The 27961-nt window shown below is 37.3% G+C and overlaps 1 protein-coding gene across 2 annotated transcripts; it reads right to left on the bottom strand.

Moving 5' to 3' along the window:
• Positions 1-169: 169 nt before the first annotated feature.
• On the bottom strand, positions 170-18754 carry SCMH1 (Scm polycomb group protein homolog 1). 2 transcript variants are annotated; one of them, XM_072420942.1, is made up of 15 exons: positions 18650-18754; positions 16303-16572; positions 15131-15190; positions 11935-12005; positions 11253-11487; positions 10885-10973; positions 10377-10620; positions 9288-9508; positions 8568-8694; positions 7487-7687; positions 6523-6705; positions 6302-6430; positions 5071-5253; positions 3543-3673; positions 170-1675 (listed from the first exon to the last, which is right to left on the bottom strand). In XM_072420942.1, exons 2-15 carry the CDS (start codon positions 16325-16327, stop codon positions 1550-1552), a joined length of 2025 nt encoding a protein of 674 aa, XP_072277043.1. In that variant the 5' UTR covers positions 16328-16572; positions 18650-18754; the 3' UTR covers positions 170-1549. The 2 variants fall into 2 exon arrangements, with proteins under 2 accessions (XP_072277043.1, XP_072277052.1); XM_072420951.1 differs by lacking the exon at positions 15131-15190.
• Positions 18755-27961: the final 9207 nt, after the last annotated feature.

Here is a 27961-nt window from a genome sequence, read left to right as displayed (position 1 = left end):
CCCTATGAATCTAACAAGTGAAGCGATTGAGGTGATCTCGTCAGTGACTCGCTGTACCATTTACTATCCAATTGACCAAATTGCCTGACTATAGTGTAGAAAGGGAAAAGACCAGGACATTGATAAATGTCTGTCAGTTGTATTTGGATTAGAAAACAGAAGTACAATCTTTTGTAGATAATGCATTTTATGTATTCCACTTATAAAGGTGTGTAGAAAAAAAGAAAAAAACATTAATAACTCCACCTGGCCCACAGTAATGTATTTTGTTTAAAAGAAAAACACCTGTATGCATTTTACAAAGCATGTAATAAAGTGTAAAGCATTTCTACAAATGGGTAAATAGGTATGTAAAAATGTGTAATCAGCTTTGTACTATATAAAAGACTATAAAAACAGTATACACGGTATGGAGGTTTTGCAGCAAGAAACAATTACAATTAACGGAGTCTAAATTAAGATATGGTTCAAGATCATCTCTGTAACTATTATACCTTTAAATATTTTTCTAAATGGAACTACTTTTTGCATTCTTTTAGTATTTGCTCTACATATTTAGCAAAATGCAGATCACAGCAATGTCCCCAGGGTCATCTGTAGGTTGATAGACAGAAAAACAGGCAATATGAAGTCAGGCTTTGTGTGCAAACATAAACCAGCCATTAATAGTTCAATCCTAAAATCAAGTGTTCTATGCTGCAAATACTTCTGTAGGATCACTATATTACTGAGGCTTCCTTCTTTGTATTATACTATGGAGATAAATTACAAAAGGGCTTAATCAAATGCAAATGGGTACATGCAATATACACGTTCACGGTTCAGAGTTCCTTGCCCCTAAATTGGTTACTAGCTGTTCATTGGGAAGTGATTTTCCTGCCACTCATCATGCAAAATGCCCATGGCATTACAAAAAATTGAATTCTCAGAGCCAATGTTAAAGGTTTGTGGGACTTGACAATCTGTGACTAGTGCAGGCACATTTCATTCAATCAGACCTCACGTCTGTAAACCTTACTATTAGCACCCTCTAGGGAATAGAAATTGGAAACATCAGATTAACAGTATTTATGCACAAAGCCTGCGTATTTGGATCTGAATTTATTAATACATATATTCGTGACCCTTTAGTTTTACCCATATACAAGACGTAAACTGGATTTCCATTAACCTAACAAAGCATCAATTTAAAAGCTTTTGCGGCCAAAAGTTCATCGTGCCTCATTTATTCTACTATGTACAGCGCTATTTGCACTGCCAGTGCTATATAAGATAAGAAAAGTATTTATGAATTAATCAAGAAAGACAACCAACAGGTCATCCAAAAGTGTAAAGTCTTCATCTCCCAAAATCATGAAATATAAAGGACAAGTTCACAGGACTGGAGAAGCATCTTAAAAACAGGGAATTTGGAGGTTGAGAAGTCAGCGATGTGTGAAATGCCCCAGAAAATAGGGATGTATTCCTTGAAAGGTGACTTTACAAAAAGTTGAGGCAGTCAAATGCATGACCATTTAGTGAGTGATCGATCACCAGCCCATTTTCATGGTCAGAACTTTCCCTGCTTCAATTTCTCTATGTGGTGAGACAGCTTCAGGGCAGGACCCAGCTTGAGCCCCATGTATTTCATCATGACATCACTTCTCAGAAGGAGCAAAGCTTTTCCATCTATTTCCTGAATAGAGAAGACAAGAAACCTAATGAGAGAAAGTGGTGACTATTACAGCTACATAATTAAGATAGAGTTTTACGGAAAATGGGCATTCGTCATTAAACTGGTCTTTGTGGTTTTAAAGAGCTATAGAGGCTGAAGAATCATCAGCCTCTGCCACTTCATGTTGGGAAGCCTGTCCTCTGCAAAAGATCTGCTTCAATCTGACTCCCTGTATGTCACTACTCCGTCTTTAAAGATGTAAGCATTAGCATATAGAACCACAAAATGAAGGGGGAACTGAATATCATACATTGCTGGAATGCTAAATGTAAACCTATACCATGGGAGTCAGGAGAGGTAATAACAGAGTGGCTTAAAAAATACAGTTCAGGAAAATACCTGCAACAGCCTTGAATACCCAGCCATTACTTCTGGGTATCAGATGGTTCTTCTAGGTAGTTTTGGAGCTTGCTGCTACCTCAGTCCTCCCACACACTCTATATGGCCCAGTACTGTAATGGGCTGCCATACTGTTCATAAGGCATGTGCAGGAGACAGAATGATATAGAAGTTCTGAAGCTTTGCCCATCTAAATGGTTAGACATTTGGCTGTAATCGAAGAGTATCAGATGCTGGCTAAGAAATGCACACCAAGAACTATTTACGGCTAAACTATGTTACAATTTTTGATTAATGATTTTGAAAAGATTCCTTACCAATTATGCGGTCCCTATGGTTCTAAAAAGTCATATAGCTCTGCAAGTATTCAGATAAAGGACCTGTTTGGTGGACAATTCTCCTCCCTAGTAAATCACAATGTACAAACCTTACAGCTTCAGTCACCACAAAAAGAGTTGTGCGTAGGGATGTAAACAATTCATCAGAAACTACTGGAAAGTGTTTTTTGTTTGACTCGAGTTCATGTAAGGAAAGAAGGAGAAAGGGCAGGCTTTTTTGAAAGCACAGAGAAGGTGATTATGTATCAAATCAATATAATTTTAATAGAGTGCAAAAATCCTAAAATAGTAGTAAAACAACATGTAACAAAATAGCATAATAAAGTATTCTATCCACACTGTATTTGTTGATAAGGAAAATCACAGACTTGCATATAGGTCATGAATCAAGAAACGGGGCCTTTGAACTGGCATAATTCCAACACTATACTAGAGTAAATCCATGTTTTTATCATAACTATAGTTTTCCTTAAATGTCCCGATTGCTGCAAGAGTTGTTGTATCCTTAATTATATTATGTACTAACATGATATTGACATCTATATACATATTATAAATGTGAATCTAATTATATATCTGTATAGTCCTAGGGTCTCTGTATCCCCTGAGGAAGCCCATCTGGGCAAAACCCGTTGGGAGAGACCCCGTTTCTTTATTCATGACCTATATGCAAGTCTGTGATTTTCCTTATCAACAAATATAGGTTGATAGAATACTTTAGTATGCTATTCTGTTACATTGTTTTATTACTATTTTAAAATTTTTGTACTCTAATAAAAATTAAATTGATTTTATACATAATCACCTTCTCTTCTTGCCTTCAAAAAAGCCTGCCCTTTCTCCTTCTTTCCTTAAAGTATAGTCCAACTTTGGACAACAAGGCTTTGGCACTCAAACCAATAGATTGGGACAATACATTACAGTGTAAAATTGATGTATGGCTAGCTATATACAAAATACTAATACTTTAAGGTTTATGTATTAGCATTACCATAAATGTCTATCTATAAACAATATTTATAAAATATATTATATAACTGCCCTATTAGGTGAAACTACCAACATTACTAGCAGTGTAACCATTATTAGCTGGTGTAAGGACAAGTTAGTAATGATTCATCATACAATGCACCAACCCTGCAATAACTTACATGTTTACGAAAGAGCTCAGCATGGGACCCCAACTGTGGATCAGCTTCTCTGATAAACTGCATTACATCTTCCATGTTCCACTGAGAAGGGTCACGAGGCCCTTGCCGGCTGTTTGTGTACCTCTCTGACTCTAAAAGAAAGTTTAAAAAATATTTTCAAATAAAACATGCTTTATTTACTGGAATATGTTTACAGGAAACAAATGATGGGTCATCACCTCAGATATGAAAACACAAGATTTCAAAACACAAGAACAAAAATGTATAACTGCAGGTTAAAAATCTTTAGGCAGGCTGGATGCATTTTTTGGTTTCAGGCTTTGTTTTTTTGTTTTTTATTTACATATGATTATACTACCAATAACACATTTGTCCTAGGGAAACAAAGCTCACTCACTGTACTGTACTCATGTAGAAACAAAGTTGTCACCCCAGGCAGATCTTTTATTTAGACCTCTGTTCACATCTCTTACCTAGAAGGTATGTGTTTTGTAGTTCACAGAAGGTGGCTTTAAAGGTAATAACGCCGTTTAAGATTTCAGTGCGATGGTTAGGAAGATATAAGGGCACTAAGATTTCTATCAGGATCTACAGGTACTCTCCTTATCCATTGCCTTGAATACTGCAACATCCTTTCTTTTTGGCAACTGTGCAGGACCCACCTGTGTCATAGTTTGTAGGTATGTAAGAAGGCTTGTCATTTGCAGATCCTGTGTAATATGTAGATGGTTTATAAATAAAAGATAATAATCCTACAATGATCCACTATGAACAAATGCTAGACAGACTTTATAGCACCCACAATCCAGAGCAGAAGAAACTGCTCTTTACTATATCCGAACATTCACCAGTGCTTTGTTTCTTTCTCATAATGTACCAAACTCTAGATTTTGCTACTCCTAATATTGTAGTAATTTCTCGGATGGGTTTTTTCTGTTTTTGAAGCTTAAGGATGGCTTGTTTCACCTGCATGGAGAGCTCCTTTGACCACATGTTGTCTGTTCACAGCAAAATTTTCCACATACAAGCACCCCCGCCCCTCAAATCAACTCTAGGCCTTTTATCTGCCTCATTTATAATGACATAAGGAAGGAATTGCCCACACCAGCCCATGAAATAGCCTTTGAGTCAATGTACAATTACTTTAGAGCACCTGAAATGAAGTGATTGTGTAAAAAAGGCTTTAGTTCCTCACATTTTTATGAAATCTTTTTGTTCAACCCACTGAATTAAAGCTGAAAGTCTGAAATTCAACTGCATCTGAGTTGTTTCATTTAAAACTAATTGTGGTAATAAACAGAACCAAAATTAGAAAAAAGTTGTCTCTGTCCAAATATTTATGGACCTAACTGTATATTATGGATAGGAATGCTCACAAAACCCTCATTAGATGTGTAGCAAATATTTATCTGCATACTATTAATTCCAAACTATATATTTTTAATTTAAAGTATATTAGTATTGTACACATGGGGCATTGATAAGTGGAATATTTGCAAAATTTAATCAAAATCTCATTGGTACTTACCACCTGAACTGAGCCTACGCACACTTCCCTGTGAGAGACTGCTAGGCTGGTGGTGGCTTCTATATGCCGGAGATCGATACTCCCTGGAAATTCTACATGTGTTTGGACTGCTGGGAGAGTCACCTGGACCCAAACGCTGCTCCACAGACCCTGGAAGACCAGCATCCTGTAGGAATGTCTCTCCTATAGTGAAATAAGAAGCAAAGTAACAACAGAATTGATTATTATATATATTATATTACTATATATAATTTATTAAGGCATTTTGGATAGTGCAAAGGCTACCTAATTAAACTAACCTATGTTTGAGCTTTATTTTCATGCCACTTCACGCATTGCCTACATCATGTTTCCCAAACCCCGATTTCCCATTTATTACAATAAAAATAGAAAATTAAATACTAAAAATAAATGCACATCTTCACTCGCCTACTAGCTAATGGTCACAAGGGGACCACAACATATAACCCCCGGATACATCGATTCCAGCCAAATGCTTCAGGATGGAGTCCCCTTCACCAAAATAAAGCATCTGCAGGCCCCTTTTATTCTCTTCATCTGGTAAGTAATGCAAAGTCACTAAAAAGAATAGTCAAATCTAAAAAAAAGATTCTCCTGTACTGCCTAAAGCTAAATTACAGCTTCACCTTCAGTCATGCACAGTTGTACAGGCTTCGATCCTGCATTTAAGTTGCTATTTTTAATTTAACTGCACACTGAATTTCTAACAGTGTGAATACCAAGTAAAATAGAGGGCATCCAACATCATCTACTTTTTTTCTTCTCAGTCCGACAATAGACATTTTTTCAACCATGACTATCACATCACATGTGTACTTTACCTAAAGTGGATTTCATGCAACTGTATTTGGTTTACAAATGTCTAGGTCTCGAGACTGACATCCATCAGGACATAAATATTTATTTCTTTAGATATAAATAATATTTGCATAACTCCTTCCAAGAGCCAGCACCCTACTTGTCTCAGGGCTAACGGCTCTTGAAAGGAGGCAGGACTAGAGGTTAGTTTGTGTGCACAATTTTTGGGTTGAGACCCAAAATAACTAAATCTACCATTGCCATCTGGGCTTCATTTTCTATTCAGCTCAAAGATGAACACTTGAGAAGGTTGCAATGAAACAAAGTGTCTCCTTGATAGAAACACTTCTACTACAGAAAAACTTTTTAGACATAAAGTATTAGACAAAGTAAAGACATGGTAAAATCTCACCTTCTGATGCATGGCAGTCATTCTTTGGTATTTTGGGACACAGTGGGGCATTGTATGGAGGCGTCTCATGGGAGAATCTCTTTGTCCCTCTTCCTGGTCCATGGATACTGCCCTCGGAGTTACACCTTTCTACACAGAGATAATAGAAAGAGAAGCTGGGTGCAATCTAACTGTGCTAAAAAAAGAACCATACCAGAATTGGTAGACCATGGCATCCTTACCAGTAAGATATCGCTCATTCTCATATGATCCTGGCTGTTGGGATAGATTCTGGGTGAAGGGCTGGTTACCAAATAGGTTGTCGCTATGAAGATTCCGACAAAGTTTCTCCAAAAAACGGAGGACATAACCAATACTGTTAACCGCTGGAAGGTTCAGTGTATGCTGTTCCCTCTCAAATGCGGCTGAAATGACAAGTTGCCAATAAAACACTAAAAATAAAAGTAATTGCACTGCCACTTCATTTAAAAAGGTAAAACTCTAAAATTATTACCAGGGTTGAACAAACAGGTATACAACAATATGCCTAAAAGTGCAATGTCCTGGGGACCAATTTAAGTCAAGTTACAAAGCCAAAGACTACCATCAATTTTTATCTTCATGACCATCTGTACTTGATAGCTATTTAGAGCTTGCAGTCAGTCAGACCAATTTCTCAATCATGAGAAAAGGGAGTCCAGGGTGTAAGTGTTTAATTTCATTAGCTACTTAGCCCAGGGTATATATATATCCAGCCCAGGAGTTCATAATAAAAGAAATCTAAAAAAATGTAAGCAGCAACTGAGATGGTCATCGAACAGGGGCATGGCCATTAAGTCAGGGTAAGCAATGAACCAGGGGAAAAAACTCACACAAAAGATTCTCTAAGGCATGATTTTGATGAAACCTAATCAGTGGAATTTTTGGCCAATAACTTTATATAGTGAAATTGATTCTATTTAAAAAAAAAATATGGTGTTAAGTTTACCTAAACGTTAGGAGATAATCTCATTATTGTGAATGGATTATGTTTACCATTTTATGTTGGAAAGTATTAAATTCCGTGCATACAAATATTGGTGTGATTTCATTACAACTCAATTTCCACAGCTTATTTAAAAAACATATTTTTTATGTTTATGCACTTTATTGGAATTAAGCAATTCGCAATATTCTTACACGAGAAAACAATTAAATAGCTCTTACCAGATATAACCTCTCCACCGTGACCCTGCTTTAGAAAGCTGAAGACTGTTTTCTGGTGATATGCACAGTCTATGCAGGCCTGTACTGCTTGCTGGAGAACAACAGATGCCCTGGCAGGTCCAAAGTGGTCTGGTAGATGCTGAACTTTCTTTCGGTCAAGATGGGGGCCAGAATCTCCATTTTTGTTCAAGTAAATGCAAACTAAAGAAGAAAAACACAAAAGCATTTCCTAAATGCATTTTGTTTAATAAGCTTAAAGCTGAACTCCAAGCAACCATCAAAACACATACATGGGAGCAGTTTGAAAGCATCTGTATTTCAGTCCAGGCAGTCTTAATAAATTGACTTTTCTTTTTTTAATAAATGCATTCCCTCTTTTTTATTTTAACAATAATCTTAAATTGAGAGCCCACTAGCCTGCTTAACTTTATAATAAACCTCAGGTAACAGAACCATGGAGGCCGGTTTCTAGCTGGTTTTAACACATTGAAAATATGCATGTAAGTCAGGAAAACGGAGTTCCAAATTTGCACATTTGTCTGAAGATAGCAACTGAGAAAATACTTAAGCCAATAGATAAGCAAAGCAAAGGGGTAGTAGCTTTACCTTCTAAAATTAGGATTCGTGATAAAAGTTGTGTGATAATTTCATTCCACCGAGTAATCCCGAGTGTGGCTCGAGGTGAATTTTCCATACCAAAAGCAGTGGATATGCCAGGGGGTTTAATAACTTACCTGGTAAGCGGTGTCTGCTGCGTCCTCCCCTGGTGATGCCCAGCCAGCATCTGCGTGCCCAGCCTGTGAACATTGGGGACACAAGGCCAGGGGAAGCAGATACCGGCCAGGCATTTGCTCACCAGTGCTGGGCGAGGGGGGGGGGGACCAGGTGGAAAATTTAAAATACTAAGTAGTTTTAATGTATCGCCCATACCATACCGCCAGGGAGGTTAATAGAGCTCAGGATAAAGATTGAAGTCGGATTTGGATTTCTGTTTGAGGAGTGCCCGAAACTTGCTTTTTGGGTTAATGGCAAAAAGCAGCACTATGAACATTTGTCACCACCATTAAAAGGTGTAGTTTACCTGTAGGGGCCTGCATAGCAGCACATGGAATGGTAGCAGCGTCCTGCGGTACCGTGCTGGTGTCTGGTTCTGGGGTGCTGTTTGTTGGTGAAGTTGGAACCTGATTCAGCAAAACCCGAGGCTTCCTCTAAGAAACAATAAGCATGTTGAATTATCAGGAACGTCAAATATTATTTGTAGTTTCATCTTTTACAGACAATTACCAATACCACAGAAATTTTTTTATAGTAGTAAATGACTGTAAATTGTAAAAATAGATTTCATGTGACTGTTCAGCATACATATGTAAAAATGCTGCTAAAGATTGATGAAAAATATCTTCCAAGCTTTTAAGACAGTGTTTTTGTTCTGTTTTTTTTTTTTTATGTAATAATCTATTACATACAGGAACTTTTCCCTGCTTTTGTAAGACAAGTTCACACATTCCATGCTAAAGAAGGCTCCACTAACATTTAATTTTTTGCTGAACCAATGTTTGTAAGGGTATTTTGTGCACATTCCTCTGTGTCCTTAGTATGAGGATCACTGGCTGCACCGTTTCAGTTATGTAACAGTTTGAGACCAAAACACAATGATTTGCAATCCCCATCTCCCATAGCTAGAAAACTGATAACTAGTGCAAATGAATAGCAAAAAGGAGAGCACCATATAGGAATGTGCCAGACCAGCACTTAGGAGTGGAGTATTTTAGGAATGGCGCCACAGGGGAAAAATACATACCTTACTTCCGGGTTTGGGACCCCTCTTCTTAGGGAAACGGAAAGGTTCATTAATGTTTGGCTGTCCTGTTAACTGATGTGCGAGAGCTTTTGACACCTGCCCCTTCTTTCTTCCTGGCTTTTTACGTCTTTGACCTGGCACACCTGAAACTAAATTTCTGGGTCCTCGCAGAATACCGGAAGCCAAACCTGCAGCTGGAGCGGGGCCTTTTGGAATAGCCACTAAGTTGAAACAAACAGAAAAAAGTGGGTACTAAACACTGCAGGTATGGTAAATATATGGACACCGCTTAGTTCATGTTGGCACAAACAATACATGACATGCAGGAAAAAGTGGTAAGATGCTTGATCGTATTTGGTAACTTGTACTGTAATGTCCTATCCATGTACTTAATTGATGATGCCCTTGATGTTTAAAGCTGATAAGTGTGCTGGGATCACAAAGGATCATCAATGCCAGTTCCAAGGTTCCATCATTTGCCTCTCTTCTGCATACAGGATTACATTAAAGAAGACAACTCCTGCATTTCCAGGGAAGCACACACTGGACTAGTTTACCTTTTTTAGCATTTAGAAGGCAATACATGATTTAAACATAATAAAGCAATGGTAACATTTCCAGCAGTACAATCTGCACTTACACAAGGTCTGCTCTACATATGGCAATATCAACTATACATTCAGGGCAGATTTTAGTTATGCTCCACATCAGGCCACATGAACGCATGATTCTATACAGATCAAAAAGTATAAATTCCCATACTCCTCTTACAAAAAAATGTTTCCCATTTCTAATCTTAATCAGCAGTTACAGATTCTAAAATCTTGTCACCTCGGGTCTACATTGTGCTTTCACTAATCCGCTGCTGATAACCTCAGACATGTGTACCGTACTTTTATGTCTTATATTGCCAAATAGTTTTAAAAACATTTATTTCAAATGCCCCTCTTATACTATTATGTCACTGTTTAATAAGCATATCCAAACATCTACGCTTTGTGTAGCTAAGTATTTATATGCAACTCAAAACTAAAGCACAGAATTACCGTAAGGACCTGACTATCTATTATCTCCATGAAGATTCTGTACCTTTAGTCCCTGGAGGCTGCAAGTTATCCCCAGTCAGAGAACACCATCCTACAGGAAAGATATCCCGGGAGTCATATCGACACCAATAATCAAAAGCTCCTCTCCAGCCATCGAAGGTCACAAGAATTTCACTGCCCCTTACTTCCCCGATGGTTGCTGGGCAGATAAAATGTGGATTTTTTCTGTCCACAGCCTCCAGTTTCATCCCCACCTCAAAATGGTTCTGGGCTGGAGATGGAGGCTCCTGTAAAAGCAAACATCCAGAAAACAGGTTTAAAAAACATTTATACAGGTCGGTTTCCTATACAAAAAAAACAACAGGAAAATACTATATTCTTAATAGATGTCAAATATTATGTAATAAGTTACTATAAAAGCAAAAAAACAAAAACAAAAAACAAAACAAAAAAAAAAAACAAGCAAGAAAAACAGAACAATTCTTAGCTGTATGAAGCAGAAAAAATACAAAAGGTAAATGCTTAAACTATTTAACAAGTTTTATGGGTACCTTGTGGAATATTTTGGCAGGTGCCATTTCAGCCCCATTTAAGGTCTTTAGGAGAAACATGGGCCACGAGGAGGCATTAAGCCTAAAACCTAAGAAAAAAACATATTTAATTAATTTATATTACACCAACATATTCCATTTGTTTACAGCACTGAGCCAATTGCACAGAAACTTTTACAAACTGAGCATACGATCTAATTTGTCTTCACGAGTATGCTATGTATTTAAACTGTCTTTAGTTGCTTGGTGTTTAGTTTCAAATATTTTTTTTACATTATCTCTGCATTTAAACTAGCAGGATAACACATTTAAAATGGTTGAATTTAGTATGAAGTTTTATACATTTGATGCATGTATGAAATACGCACCTAATGGCGGCTGTAACATCCCTCCGCTCTTTTCACAAGTACCAATGGGTTGAATCTCTGATGAATCCACCAGTCTCCAGAAGTCATTTTTGTTATCACTTCCATCAAGGCGTAGTCTAAGCCGAGCTCCTGTTAAGCCCACCACGGAGGCAATGCATGTGGAAGTTGTGTTCCTAGGATCCTGAGCCTCCAGTTTCATGCCAATCTTGTAATCATTGGAGGGAGGGGAACCAGACTGGTAATGGTTAGAAAGACATTTATGGTTAACGTAAGTTTTTTTTATTAATTAACGTGTTGACACAAACCAAATTTAGGTCTTACATAAGCCTGTTAAGAGATTATATAAACTGGGACCTCTTATGAAAATTCTACTTTTGTGGTTTTTAAATGAATTCAATTGCTTTCTAATGCAGGAACCTGGAACCAGTATGCAGGTCAGACAGTCTTTATCTAGAACAGAGCCTCAGAAATTACTAAACAGACCACTAGTATTCTTATCAGAAGGCCAGCACTGGTAGCTAGTATTTTTATCACTACAGGTTTGTAGCCTCCTTTGTAATCTTCATTTTGTGCATATGTGAGATTACTAGTAAAATATGCATTGTTGTTAGAACTTGAGCACCAGGTTATGAAGCAGTATGCTCGTAGTTATGCACGCAACTTCTCTTTTCAAGCATCTCACCTGTCTGAAGCAATGTGTTGGGGCTGGCTGGGATCCTGTCTCCTTCAAGTATTTTTCCCAGCTGAAATGTCCTAAACAGAAACATTTCTCGTTAATACTACAATATGTTACAGATAAAGAAAAAAGTGCCATATGCTTCCTATGTCTTTATTTTCTTGTTTAACTGCCTCACATCCATATGAACTTTAACAGCAAACAATGATTTTACCAGGCCATGAGGTCATACAGCTTGTGCCCATGGAAACATTTTAACCTAGGTCCCCAGTACCTCTTCTATTGTCATGTGACAATCCCATTATACGCGATACAAGATATTGATGATACCCATCATTCCTAGGAGAAAAGTGGTAAAAGGGGATGTGTGTGTCCCTTTCCGACACCTCTGTGTTCTCAATAATGCAAACAGTAATGGAAACATATCATCTGTGCCTGCATACAAAGCCGTTTCTTATTTGAAAGTACTACTATTGGGTGTCTGACCTTATTCTTCCTTATTTATTTAAATCATATGACAGAGGAGATGTAGATCAAATGTTTGCAAATATTCTTAAGTAAGCATAACCCTTTCCGTATTGGACCAACTTTTCTATTTTTCACACACATGCTGCAAAGAATATTGTTGAAACAAACCAATTAAAATGGAACTAAAATAAAGTTGGTCTCTGTCTATTGAAAATCTGTTCCTTAAATTGGTTTTAATATGTAGATCTATTTTTATGTTATTTATTGCTTGGAGTACTTTTGTCATTAAGTCCCTCTATTTGTCAGTTAGTTTGTTTGAAAATGCTCTTTGCTGAAGTATATGACTAATTATTAAGAAGTAGAGATTTACATACTATATCCTTGTTTCCAATACCTCTACTAAACTTTCAAAAATTGCTGAGCTGCTAGTAGGATACTGGAATAATGGGCTTCTGCAGTGGCTAAGGAGACAGAATTAATTCCTGCAAGCCTTTGCAGAAGTCAAGTCAACCTGGACCAGCCAATTAGGTTGGCTGAAGATTGAAACAAGCCTCTACACAGAGGTAAAATTTCACGCCACATTGTGTCAAAAAACAAACACTTTGTGTCAAATAGAATTGGGTTTATTTGAAGATAAGTTCAAAGTTCAAAGTAAAGAAGAATGCAGTATAATCCTTCAGCAGTGTATACTCATTGTGAAACTTTAGAAATGTTATTGTCATATCCTTGATTCATTACCTGATGGGTAATAGGAACCGAATAAATATGTATCAGAGAAAAGCTGGGTCAGCTTACCAATATACCTATCCTGGGTCAGCAATATTAGTTAGTAGCCCTATGAGGATAAGGAAACTGGACCCAAGCTCCCTATTCAAAAACAAATCGGCAAGAGTACCTCCCTTATTTTAAGCCAACAGGCCCTTTTATAGACTTCTTTCATAGAGTTCCATAATTCCAGTCTAGATATTTACTAAACAATAGATCAACAGGCAGATCTAGGCCTGAACACACGGGATACGAAGACCAGTCACTTTAATTAGCAGTAAGTTAGCTATCAGAATAAAGCTTTGTATACACATCATATCAGTCTTGCCCAACAAGAACAGTGGTGCTGGTCTTGGGTGACAATGGGATGTGTACAGTTTCCCCAACTTTGTTTATCAATCCATCACAGCAGATTAATGAACAACAGATCAGGAATGACCACTGTTTACCTAAATGAGGAAGAGCACCAATGTGCCCTCTCCCCTTTTTATTGAGCAGAATAGTGCTGTATGTACAGTGCTTGTTCATTCATCTGTCAGTGAAAACTATCACGAAAGATCATTATCACAAACCATCATCATCATCCAGTGTCTGAACAGGGCTTTACTCTGCTCACTAACATATCAGCCACAGAGGGTGTATAGCCGATTCAGACTTGCATTGTTTAGAAGAAAAAAAAACAGTAAAATGCACCCATTGTGTACCACTGTAAAGAAGGAACCAGATCCTGTGTTGGTAAAAAGCAAATATAGCTGCCATTATGCAAATAAATTTACATATCATAAACAAAAACAAGGTCTTGTAAAAACAAAAAAACAAAAACAAACTCATCATGTTTTTTTGCAACAAGCAGAACTTTTTTACACATGTATCTAAAATATCATGGAGTAAGCTATACATTTATATTCCCAGTCTATATAAGAATTATATGAGATACTCACATTCTGCTGAGAACTTGTGGCAGAAAGACTAAAGCCATGTCTGCATTCCTGTCTGAATAACAGCTTCTTGATGAGCTTTTGATAACACTATATTTAAAGTATATGTAAAGCCAAAACTTTGGTGGGGTGGGGAAGTGTTGAAACTGTAAATTTGTCTTGATGACCAATGTCATTAGGTTGGAAAGTGATAAGAAATTACAACAATTCAGCAGGAATAGGAAGTGAGAGACCAGTTGTCACTGCAATCATCCAAAGTTACATACACATGCTAGATAATTGTCTAGCGTATGTACAGAAGTGCCCGAAAGTCATTTGTCAATTCTTCTGGGTGGGGGGAAACTACTAAACAACCGACTGGGCACAACCTGTCACTTCCTATGGAGGAGGAGGATGCCTCATATTCATCCTCTCCTTAGAACTGTATGTACAGCACTTGTTTGTTCTACACTAGAACTATTTCCAGAGACAGAAATCTAGTGTGTGTATGTAAACCGCGTTGTTATGGTTAAAAGGGGATTTGTAAATGCAAAAGTGGTACATTTAAAAATCTTCCTAATTTTTAATTTCTCGCCTACCTGCCTACACAGTCCCGTGCTCCAGACAAGCACTTGGAAGCAGGTGCCCGGCCGGCAACTGCTTCCCCAAGCCTCGCGTCCCCAAGGTTCACACGCTGGGAACGCAGATGCCAGCCGGGCATCGCCAACTTGCACAGATGGGAGAGGAAGATGCTGACATCACTGGAGAACAAGGTAGGAGTTTTAAATTCCACCCTGAGTGTGGCTTGGGGTTAGAGCTTTTTTTTATAGAAAAAAAACCCCGAACCCCAGAACATGGCCAGAAAGGTTAAAGCAAAACTAAACCCTGCATTACTGCCCTGTCCCCCTTCCCTTGAAAGTGCCAACTTCTTCTTTATACCTTGTGATCTTCAACCATATTTATAGGCCAGGCCAGATTTTTTTTGCCAGAAACTTTTGGCTATAGATATACATTATTGTATACTAGTATGAATACAAACAGATAAGCTATACCTTGATGAGTGTGCGTATCAGCAGGTCTGCCATGTTTCCTCCCATCTTTCCAGTCTGCCGCTAAAAAATGATATACACTGATAAGATACATACACAGCATGTTATTTGGTTTTCAAATATGTGAGCATTATCCTGCAGACTCGAAGCATGCAATGAAGAGTGTATATGCATGTCAGCTGTATGTATGTATGAAATGGGGGAAATACGGTCAATATGACAGAACTAGAAATAGCAGGGAATATGGCAAATTATTTAATTAGCGATACACAGAAAAACACCAAAGCATAGCTAGAGTTTAATTCATGCCTGAAATTGGAGGAATGATCAGTATGAAATCGTAAGGCTATTTTACTGTTTAAAATTCTCTTTTTATCCAATTACAAATACTAAAGGATATGAAAAAACTTGATTCTTCCTGCAAATGCTTATTAAGAAGATGTGACGTGGAGTCATGCCCTACAGCATTATATTGATGGAAAAAAAAAAGAAAAAACCTTACTATTCTACCTATGTCATGCTGTATTTTTGCAAAGAAATCAGAACACAATGATTTAAAGCTGGACTCCAGGCAAGTAAAAAAAACAAAATTTTACCTAACAACATTACATTTAAGTTTTTAAGACCTGGTATCAGACCCTGCAATCCTCTTTACAACACAGGTTAGTTTGGTGGAGGAAGAAGCTTGCTGACTGGAGTTAAGAGCATGGCGACAGAGACATGGAATCAACATACTGCTTTTCTTTATACTGTCCGGACATCTAGGTGGTGTGGGTAGAAGGAGACCTATAAATGTTAATGAACTGCAGCAAAAGTCCCTGATAGATGTGGTGTGGCAGAGTAAATCTCCAGAACTGTCAGGTAAAACAGCTCTGTATTCTGTGTATTTTGTTTGCCTGAAGTTTAGCTTTGAACCGCTGGCACAATAACAAATACAAAATAACTTCAAGCCGAATGATAATCATTATGTCCGTTTTACCCCAAAGGACATAAAACTGTGCCAAGAGCAATAGGCGTCATCATTTTGACATTCATTGAAAATGCCTTACGTGTTATTACAAATATTTCATAGTTATATAAAAATCTATAAACTGTTTTGAATAAACAGAAAGGAAATATTTTATCTGAAGTCACCATACAAATGGGAAAGAAAAATATTTTATTCAAATATTTACCCCGTAGGTGGCCAGGTTTTCTCATGATTCCAGATGCCAAGTGATGATGTACAGGTTCTTACGTTTACAGATTCGCTGTCCTTCAAAGAGAAACATACACTAGTGATGGGAATCTTCAGAGTGACTCCTACACGCAGCCTTGGGAGAGCACAAGAGTGGAATGTAGACAACTGAGCAGATGGTTTCTGTTACACGGTCAAATAATCCATTTGTATACACGATTCTTGAGTCTGGCACTCTCCCTTTCTCAAGCTGGCCATTGGAGGAGATCTGATGGAAACACAACTTAAACTTTACTTACATGTAAACAGGATTGGTGACAGGATTAAATGATTTTGGCAGCATTAGTGTCTTTAGAAATACACCGCCTGAAAGTATGGTGCGTCTGTATATATTATCTTTACTATTGATAGGGCTAAAACATAGAAGTGTCAAAAAACTTTGCCTTTTTCTATTGAAAGCTAGCAAAGAGAAACACATTTAAATGGTTGTAATCAATAACCCACTAAACTGGTGTACCGTAATCAGGGACCCCATTTGTACTTCAGTCACCACTGACACCAATGATCTTTTTGGCTACCTGTAAGAATGATATTCCCCCCACTGGCCAGCAATGTAAGAGATATTCTTACCACTAACGTATTGTGAGCTTAGCATATAATAATTATAGCAGGGTTCCTTAGAACCTGAAAGTTATTTCAAGGGTTCTCCATGGTAAAAGGGTTTAGAGCAGCCTTTCTAACCCCATCTAGACCACTCATTGCATTGTAGGGTGCAATACCAGCTACTGTAATAGGCACTGAGACATAGGGATGTGAATGGGTCCTTAACGATTACTAAAAGAAAAGCTTCTCAGATACCAAGATTTTCATCTACATCATAACAATGAATTCTAATTTATTACTCAAGACACACAATATCCTGCTTTGCCCTATACTGGGGAATAATGGAAAAGGATGTCAACCACTAGGTTAGTTGGTGTAGCGGAACTTGAAATTTGATATTGGCTGATTAAAACAAAAGATGAGTTATGGGAAGAGTGATATATATACACAAACTTACATCCACTGAAACATCATTCTCTGTTGGAGATTACTCCAGGTCCAAGTGTTTCAATGGCAATAATTGATTCTTCACCAGGGAATGTTTCAGCTGTAATTATTTTATAAATTGTAAAATGTATTTTCCCAAGATGTGGGCATTCTATAGAGATCTGCTCCAGGACATGCCACCTAACAGCTATGTATCTGCAGACATCTGTCCTATGTGATAACTTCTTTGTTCATGTGCCTCCAATATAAAAAGCACAAAAAGGGATTATTTGTACAAAGTTAATAAATTGCACCCTATCCAAAGTTCATGTCACACAGCACTATGGTTACAATATTATCAGGACAGATGAGACTGCTTAGTACCCAATTCCAAAGCAGTGTAGCAGAGATGGCAAAAACCTGGCATAGATGGGGGGCAGCAATATTCATTTACATTAGTACTGATCTTTCAATAAAACAATTTAGTTTTAGATTTAAAAAATCCCATGTCAGGCTCATTGATTATACTTTACTCTAAATGTTTTACATATCTATACTTCTAATCTGATCTTGGGGCAATTGTTCTATATATCCTACGATTGGTTTAACAAACTGTACAAATATACACATGGAGTAATCTCCTCCATCACTGTACGTGTCACTAGAAGTTTCATAAACAGAGTGAGATCATGTTTTTCTAAAGTGCGCCCAACACCTGGTATGGTTTCAGCTATAGATCCTGTACAAGGGATGCAAATCTGCAGGTTCTATAAAAAATACACAATAATAATAATAGCATCACTAATGCTTCTAGCTTTATGTTTGGCAAAAACGATAAGAAACCCCTTGGCATGATATCATTGTAACTCATGATGGTGTCATCAGGGGCCACAGCTATTGTTCCAGCCATTCGTATGTTGATTTTACTGTTTTACTATGAAAACCTAAACTGAGTACACAGGTTGTGCTCATTACTGTAGTAAATCAGAGGTGTGCTAATGATGTGACTGAATAGCAGTGTTTACACATTGTATTGTACAGAATGGGGGCTGTCACACTGATCACATCATAATAAACAATGACAGCTGCCCATCAGAGCTGCAGTGTGACCCCCAGGTGATGTACTCCTTGTACACACAATGTAATGAGAGGCAGCCTGTGTGTCCCGGCTCCCTCCTTCTCCCGCAGGGCCCAGTCTACAACAAGGCTGCCTCTCCCGCCCCGCACACGGCCATGAGCTGAACATTCTATACACAAATCTCCGGCGTCTTCCCGGCCCGGGCCGCTTATAGCGGTCACTCATGGCGCTCACTTACCGCTCGGTTTATTGACTATTTTCCCTCCCGGGCTTCTGTACAGAAATGGGATCTCAATATGCATCCGCCATGATCTTTCCTACGCAACCAGACGTAAAAACAGCCCCCTCCCCCCCTCATCCTCTCACTCCTCCTTCCTTCTCCATGGCTGCCAGAAGGGACACCTAGTGCCTGCTGTATAGAAGGCAGGCTGGGAGCCCGGGGCCCAGGGAGGACAAATAAACATTGATGTCATGGGTTATATAGCTGTGTTGTGCTGCTCCTTCCTTGGAGTTGTAATGTGGCTGGGCCTTGTGCATTCAGAGGTCTCATTCATTTACATTGTGCCCCTCACAAACACACAATGCTTCTTATATGTATGTTCTTCCTATACTGTGCACATGTGAAGCCCACCATAAACAAGTACAGCTTCAATATACCCCCCGCACCTTCCTCTCCATTATGGCCCTGTCACACAGCCTTTGTATAGAGAATATCCCCATCCTCATACTATGCAATGGCCATTCTATCGATGAGCTGGGTATGTACTGTATATATAAAAATATAGGGCCATCACACACAGAAGGATGCACAACCAGCTGGGACAACCCCCGTGCAAGGAAACTGTACAGGTAGTCCCTGGGTTACATGAGATAAGGACTGTAGGTTTGTTCTTAAAGCATACCTAAACTCAGAAATTTCACTTTAGAAAACCTTTTTATGTAAGGTAAAAAATCTGTTGTTGTTTTTTTTTTGTTAAGTGTTTTTTGTTAAGTGCAAAAAAAAAAAGTTTAGTTCCTCTTTAAGATGAATTTGTATGTAAGTCGGAACAGGTACATTATTTTAATAAATGCAATTAGGACAGATGTTTGTCTAACATAATATTAGGCAGTGTGGTGTCAGTTACTGTATAAAATCCTCACTGTAAGTTGATCACAAACAAAGCAAAAAGAAAAAAACTCTTTATGGAGCCTAGACATTCATTAACTTCTGAAGTAAGCTTTGCTTTTATGTGCAAAAAGAAACAACTGCAGAGTTTGTCTTGGTCATTAAAAAGTTACAAGAGGCTGCAAAGCGCTCACCCCCTAAGATCACCCACAACCTCAGCTGTGTTTAGGAAAAGATTTCTTCAGCAAGTCATGCAAACATTTCTTCAAGCCTCCATTCTGCACAGAGCAAGCAGGGAAGCCCATTTGTGTCTGTATGTCAGATGTCCTTAACCCAGGGATTACCTGTATACAGAGAAGACCGCTTGAGCAGGGCGAGGGAACCAAACAGTTCCTTTACTTTTTAAAGTTGGTTATGTAGTAAACATGCTCAACTTCAATTGTAGGGGTAAATTATGACCCCCCCAAACCCAGGGCTTACCTGTACCTCCGGGGTGTCAGGGCCTTCCATGGTGTCAGAATGGAAAGCAGCAGATTAGTAAACAGATAACTATGAAATTATAACAATTTTGAGTATTATAGGTTCTCATAGTTTCAGATACAATTTTAAAACTTAAAATATTTGGTTTCAAACTGTAGAGATCTTGCTGGGCTTATATAGGACTTAATAATTATGAGTAGCAGTTTGAGGTAAAAATGTTCAATCAATTAGCAAAAAAAATTACCACAAACCCCCCAAAGAGATCAGTTAAAGTGCAAAAAAGTTAGCTGTAGCCGGGTCTTCATGTGCCTAGTTGTTCACAATCCCATGCTGATAGGAACTTTTAGCAACAGTTAAGTCACTAGTTCACTTTCGGAAGTTTTCTATCATCCATATTGGCTGGGACTGTCCAGGCTTCTGGAGATACTGGAGTATAAACACAGCCCAAAGGCATTTTTATGAAAAAAAAAAAGATTTCTAAATAGACTTTTTTTTAGATTTTTTTAAATTTTTTTATGTTTTTCACTTTTTTAAATAGACTTTAAAAAGTTCTTACTACTTGGATGGGACTGTGAACAACTAGTGATACAAACACAGGTAACTATTTGGCATATCAAAATTTCACTGATGAATTCAGAAAAAAAGAATATTAGACCTAGCAAAAATGTCCCAATTCATTGAATGGCTAAATACTGAAGGGAAAGAAACTGCAGTGGTGGCGAGCACAGAACTTATCATTGGTACAGTGGTATGTAAAGTAGAGGCATGCAAATACACACACACAAACAAGCAAAAAAAATGATATCTGATTTTTTAATCTGTTTTTAGTTTCTCTTTGGACCTCTTTTGCCTCAATAATCACTACCATCCACCACTGCAATAATTTCTTAGTGGTTCCATAGTTTCTTGTTATTGAATAAACCAACCAAAACTCAACTGATAATCCAGAAAAACTATTTTATTTTATATACCGACCCCCAACTTTAACGTAACAGCCTCAAAAAGTCTTGACTATTTTTATAAAGCCTACATGATAATCTATCTGCAAAACAACACATTTTTATGGTAATAAATATATCATTAGAGTAATACATACTATTATTCCAGTAGTAGTGATAATAATTGATCGTTGTACTACTGAAAACGGGTCATTACTATTACTGTGCTGCCTACATATCATATATATCATACTACCATATTGTTTGGGCAAAGGTCTTATCAACCCAAAAATCAGCAGCATACAGTACTTATGATTGGAGCAAATAAGATAAAATATATTGGCTTTAAAATATTTATTGAAAAGGGAATAATATTGTATGAGTTTTCAGCACAGCAGTTTTTATGACTATTGGATACCCAGGGTTTGTATTATAATGTAAATAGTTATTTTGTGAATAGATGATTTGCTCCTCTGGATTCCACCCCTCGGTACCTTGTGCCCAGCACCTCTTGGAAAGCAGATCCTTTACCAAGCTGTGGTATTGTTTTTTTTTTAATATTTTTATTAATTTAACAATTTTCAATACATTAATAACATAACAAAAGCAGGAAAAAGAAAAAAAAAAACAATTCACACTTTAAATTTATGGAAGTCAATATTACTAAATAATTTCAAAACAAAGAGCAAACCAGACAGAGAAACACAGGACATAACAAGCTGTGGTATTCTTGTCAATTGAGTCTGTTAACTTCAAAAAAACCCAGTAGACTTTTTGTTTACCACTGAAACCAGGCTTCTAAAATACAAAAAATGCTAGGTAGAACAGTCATTTAGCAAAAAATACTTAGAAAGGAATGTCAACTGCCAGCCTGGATCAGTCAACACTAGACAGACCATATATATCCAAGTCAAATGTGGGGCCCTCCATATCATTCTGCAAAAGCTAATTCTCAGTCATTCTGACTCTTTTGCTTTAGTGCTGTACCATGAAGCCTTACTGGCTTGGTAAGAAATGAAAATGAACCCTAAGAAAATGGTAATTGTGACATTCCTTTTCAACGCTGAAAACACTGTGGAAAACTAGCAAACCCAATGGGAAAAATAGGAACACAATGCCCCCCTTATATTCTCAAGGTTCCATAAGTCTGTAAGGCAGACAAATCAAAATTCCACATCTATTTCTTGGCATCCATATTAGCCAGCAAATATGAGAAAACACAGTTATAGGTGACAGTTATAAGCACAATAGGTTATAGGCACAAACTAAACCTCAGGACTGTAAACCTCACAAAGAAAATTGTGCCAGCGGGTGTCCTTTATCACAAACCTAGGTATATAATCTTGTGAATAAGACATTTAGCACTATTCAATTTTGCTATGACTGAGCAGTAGAAAGTAAAATGATTAAAAAAATACAAACTTTACAAATCAATGATAGGTGTTAAAAATGTAAGAAATTACAAAACATTGCACATGATAAAGACAGGAAACCATGTTAGGCCAAATGTTTGTTTTCTTTTCATGTAACGCTGGTTATCATTTTTTTCTCTTTAGCAAAAGACCTACTTACAAGATAATGCTCCACTAGAGATGAATTCAAGAGGTGTTTGGACCACACTCCAAACCTTTTCTTTATTATTGTTGATTTTTCAAAAGCAAAACAAAAGGAAAATAATGAAAATGCCCACTTATTGGAATCCTAGAGGTTTAGAAAGGATGAGGAGAGAGATGGATTTAAAAAGGTTGAAAAAAGCTCTTGATGTCCAGATAGTCGTTTTCTTAGCCCCCTCCTGCCAGTCTACATATTACAAAGGGTTTCTTTACCCTCCTTTGAGCAGAAAAAAACAGCGGGACAAACAGGCCTGTCTGTTAAAAATGATGAACACGCATCAGTCCATAAGGAAGAGTAAACAATTGCCATTCAATGTGGCTTAAAGAAAAAAATGTTCACTGAAAATGTTTAGGAAGGTGACAAATTCTTTAACAACAAAAATATAGCTTTAAAAAAAACAAAATTTAATCAATTTTTAATCTCCAACAAATTCAGTCAGCTTAGTTTTGTGGTCCCTATTAGGGTAAATTTCCCTATTGTTTTATCCATTTGTCAGGACAGGAAGTGGATAAAAATGTCTGTATTTACTCTTTAACAAACATGTTAAAGAACAGCATATATAAATCTTCCTTTCCAAGTGAAAGCAGAAAGATGAGCAAAGTCTAGTCTGTGGAGACATATACAGCATTTTAAACTAAGCAAAGGTTCTACTACCCAATCTAGTTTCTGCTTTATTATAAAATGTGCTTGAACATCAGTAATTCATGTAAATGCAGTTTGTTAACATCTACACAGTTGATATTGTTTAAATGAAACTAAATAATATAGATTTTTTTATACATAGATACATTTCTTTACAAATGGATTCTGTGTTATTTTTAGTCATGATTCACTGTACTGAGGTCAAACTGTAGTCTTATGGCATCTGTATGCATTTTTCTCTCAAATGGCACTTCGCAACAGATGCACCGAGGCTTGCATGACTAGGTCATATGATCTCTCATTAAAAGCATCTAGTACCTGCCTGTGTGAGACTTATCCAAGTAAATCTGGATTTAGAAAAAAAAACATTAAAACTTTCTGCAGACTGTAATAGTTCCACTCCACAGAACTCTGAGTTCACTTATAAAGAATCAGAGTTGTGGCCCTTTCCCTCCCTCTCGTTATTCCTAGCTAGTTTGCAGAAATAGCGAGAAACTGAGTTCAAGAGTATAAAGATGCAAGGTTGGAAAAATTTCATGGCAGACAGCAGGGTTCATTCCAAAGTGCTGTTGTGCAATTCAACTGATGTGTTCCTTTAAGTGCATTCACACAAGTACATTAACTAGCATAGTCTACAGCTAAAATGTTCGCATGAACAACTTATAACCTAGAGCATCCAGGTAAGTTTACTTTAAGTTTGTGCTTAAAGAGAATACTTTGGGGTGTAGCAGAACAAGTTTAATACATCATAGCTTATAAATACCACACAATCTATAGCTACTATAACCACTTATTGCAGCAGGTTCTGAATAAGGGTATCAGGAGTGGAAGCATTAATTCACTCCTGGATAGAGGGTAGTAATCGCTGGAATAAGTAATGGATTGTAAAGAAAATCATCCAGGTTCTAAATGTTTTGTAAAAGAAAAATAGTAACATTCTTTTTAAAATTCTAGCAAATCACCCTTGGTGAGTGGGGCCTAGGGTTGACCATCTTTGGTATCAGTGGAAGTAATAGTTCCCCATCATTGCTATTAGTGGACAGCAATAGTGCCCCGTTATTGGTGTCAGTGGAAGTATTAGCACCCTATTACATGTGACAATGAGGAGAAAAGTGTCCCATTGTTGGTTTTAGTAGGAGAAATAGTGCAGAGTATTAATGTCATTATTAGTAATGTTGCCTGGTATTAATGTCATTGGGAGCAATAGTGCCCCAATATTGTTGTCTGTGGATGAAACAGACATCATTGATGCTAGTGGAAAGAATAGTCTCTCATCCTTGGAGTGGGAGAAATGCTCCATTTGTGATATCAGTAGGAAAAAAAATTATCCCATCACTTGGATGTATAATTCCTTATTGTTGGTGTGAGAGAAAAATGCACCATTATTGGTATTGGTGGGAAGAATTATTTCCTGTCATTGGCATTATTAGGAGAAATAGGGTCTCATTATTGCTATGAGAGGGAGGAATATTGCCCCAATAATAGTGTTAGTGGATGGAATCATATCTCAACATTGTGTTTAGTGTGAAAAATAATGCCCTGTTGTTGGTATCAGTGGTAGAAACATGGGCGTGATGTTGGTTCTAGTTGGAAGAAAAACATACCATACTCTACCCACCCAGCATGCCTGTTCAGGGATTACTTATAAATATACTCCACGCTGCTTCTTTACCAGCCAGGACACATTTCGACCAGTACTAAACAGGCACTGCTGGGCTGCTTACTCAGCAGGAAACACAGTAGGGTATAGTTAATACATACCATGGAGAAGAGAGTCAGCAGTCAGGGACAATTTAGTAAATAGGTTACAGTTCATACATACCATGCTGAAGAGAATCAGTTTGGTAAATTTAGTTATAGTTCATACACACCATATAATACTTGAAGAAACTTACATTTAATAATACCAATATAGCAGAGATTCAACATGCAGATAAAACATAGCATGATTAAAAGTGAATATTTATAGAGAATACTAAAATCAGAAAAATCGCATCATATCCTGATGAATTTTTAAAGAAAAGTGTAATTTATAACACATGGTGATGTAATTAGGGGCATCTGTAAGACTGGAATGTCTTTTGTAGTTGTATGTTGTATGTTTCTAACAGACCTTTAACAATACCAATGAGGTCTAAGGAAGTTATTTATATTATTACCTTCATGGCATTAAAGGTAGTCCTGCTGCTGAAAACTGGCTAACTGGCTGCTGATTTATGAACAACTACAGTTCTTAATAGTTCGGTTTAACCTGGTATCCCAATGCTATCATTCCTCTTTGGTAATTCGCTCATATCTTTTTTTTTTTTTTATCTGACTTTCATACCTAAAAGGGTTTTACTTTGCTTATTTGATTTGACTCTTTGCTTTAATCATCCCCCCCCCCCTTTACATACAATAAAATAGCTACATTTCAATAGTCGTGGTCAATCTTCTGCTCATACATATTCCATGTACAATACTTTCTACCTATATTCATACTTCACTGGCATCATTGGCTGTTCAAAATTAGCTATGTACTATAATTCCTGATCAACTGCAGGACACTGATCCTTAATTAATGTTCCTGTATAATATTTGTCTATGCCTTAAACACACCTCTCACCTGGTATTGTTTTTTTTCCTGCGTTTGTCATCTGACTTATACTTTGTGGCTGGGATTTGAATTGGAGTAATGTCTTTGTGCATTTCTGAATTTGAAGGTCATCAACCCCTGGACTTGAAGTCATCCCAAGTCTATCACTAACTAATGATAGAATACACTGGGCCATTGGTGCCTATCTATAACACTATACCAACATTTTAGGACAAAATGCATCTCTGACTGCAAATCTATTATTATAACCTTGGTTTGGTTTGAAGTACCATGGATGACCATTGGGCCATAGGTCATTGTCTAGTCCCTGACAAAATGCCCACGCAGTTTGAGGAGTGTAAATGCTGCTAGTTGCAGGACATTCTTTATTATCGATTCTAAAAAAATGACATCAGATCTACCAGAAGTAGCTAATGTTGCACTGTAATGCTATTACAGTTTGCTCTGCTCTTTGTGTTTGACTTCTAACAGTCCTCCTGCCTTCTGTGCATATTCATTAATATTCCAGTCTCAATATACAAAAATAGCACATATAATTGGACTAGTTACTATGTTCCTGTTTATTCAATGAAGTAGTTTTCAAACAATTCAAATACAAAGGTGCCTTTTCATATTGGAGGGTGGTTGTAAGAAAATGCAAACAACAAAACGAAAAAAAAATGGTGCATAATTTGTCATGTAAAAGAAATGATTCCAGTCATTTCTAATATTCAGCCAAGATAAAGGCACATTGAAGAATCTTCTTGGAGTGCTGCTCATTTTTTTCTCACATGCAAGGACTGGTTCAGTACAAGGGTGTTTTTTTCATCTTAAAATCACCCTCCAATATAAAAGGATGCCTTTGGATTTAGAAAGCTTTAATAAAATTACTTGCAACAAAAATATTAACAATGTCGAAGGAAATGCTTTGTTAATGTGGATCAGTTCTTTACTGCATAAGATAAGCAACATAAAGAGCTTGATTACATGGAAGATGAGGTTGTGGTGTGGTTATCCGTTCTCCACCACAGGTAAACTTGGCCACCAGGCAAAAGGTTCAAGCAACATACTGCCTGTGGCTCCCATAGGGAATAAACTGGGCCAGTTAAAGACCACCCATCAACCATGCCACCACTTGTTTTCTTGGAATAAGCATGGGAGTAGTAGCTGGCACCTATGTGAAAGCCATCGCGTGGCCATACCATGGCCATACCAGGAGCAGTCAGTAATGGTTTATTGCTGCAGTATGAAAGTTGGATCTTATCACCATACTTTTGTATATACCCTGTTTCCCCGATTATAAGGCACTGTCTTATATTTTTTGAAATGACACACGCAGGATCAGATATCTGGAGCTGTCTTACAAACAGGTGAGTGTCTTATTTTAATTATTTTTTTAAAAATCGGGGGTGGCTTACTTAATGGGGATGTCCTAAAATTGGGGAAACACGGTATTACCAAGGGCTGGCCAACTGGATTTTTACCAGCGCTTGCTAAAATATGTTTTTTCAGGATTTTTTTTTTAATTAAATTCATTTCAATTTATTTAAAATTTTACTAGTATATGTTTTTTCTTAGAAGCATGTATGTGACATGGGAAGCAGTGTTACTTGCTTGTTGCAAATAGTATGGGTAAGGCTGGGTCTACGTTTAAACGTAGACGTTTAAAAAAACATGCAAACGTTCTTACTATGTTTTTATGCACTTTTATTAGCGTTTTAAAGCTTGCCTTTAAAACACTGGAAAATGTCTATGCAGCATTTTCCCACATTTTTGTATGTTTTCCCGCGTTTTCACTGTGTTTACATTTTAAGTGCTTAAAAACACCCAAAAACGTGGGAAAATGCCCAATTTTACAGCGTTTTCCAGCTTTAACCCAGTTTTTAAATTTTTTAAATGTTACAGCCAACATTTAAGATAGTCCTGGTGTAGGTTAGCCCATTGGAATGCTTTGGGATTGCAAACATGACTTTAAAAGCTTCAGGTTAAACGCTGGGGAAAATGTCCATGTAGACTAAGCCTAAAGAAAGTATGACACAGCTTAACAGTGTCTACCACACCCGGATTCATATTTTTTTCCTGCATACATTATTGGGCCTACACTCTGCCATGGTCATGCCCATTTTCTCTGTGGTGCATAATAATGCTGCACATCTTACCTTCTTTTGGTACCCAGGGAGGTAATACCAGATTATT

This window comes from Pyxicephalus adspersus, chromosome 1 (assembly GCF_032062135.1).
Source record: "Pyxicephalus adspersus chromosome 1, UCB_Pads_2.0, whole genome shotgun sequence".
Lineage (NCBI taxonomy): Eukaryota > Metazoa > Chordata > Amphibia > Anura > Pyxicephalidae > Pyxicephalus > Pyxicephalus adspersus.
This window is presented reverse-complemented; position numbering and strand designations above follow the sequence as displayed.

What these genes read in the sequence shown, in the direction of transcription:
- SCMH1 (XM_072420942.1), bottom strand. Translation starts at nt 16,327, where the DNA reads ATGAGAAAACCTGGCCACCTACGGG. An exon ending in GCAGCCTCCAGGGACTAAAG is followed by an intron (nt 9,509 to 10,376) that starts GTACAGAATCTT and finishes GTTTCAACTTAG; the next exon opens with TGGCTATTCCAAAAGGCCCC. An exon ending in TGACTGCCATGCATCAGAAG is followed by an intron (nt 5,254 to 6,301) that starts GTGAGATTTTAC and finishes ATTTCACTATAG; the next exon opens with GAGAGACATTCCTACAGGAT.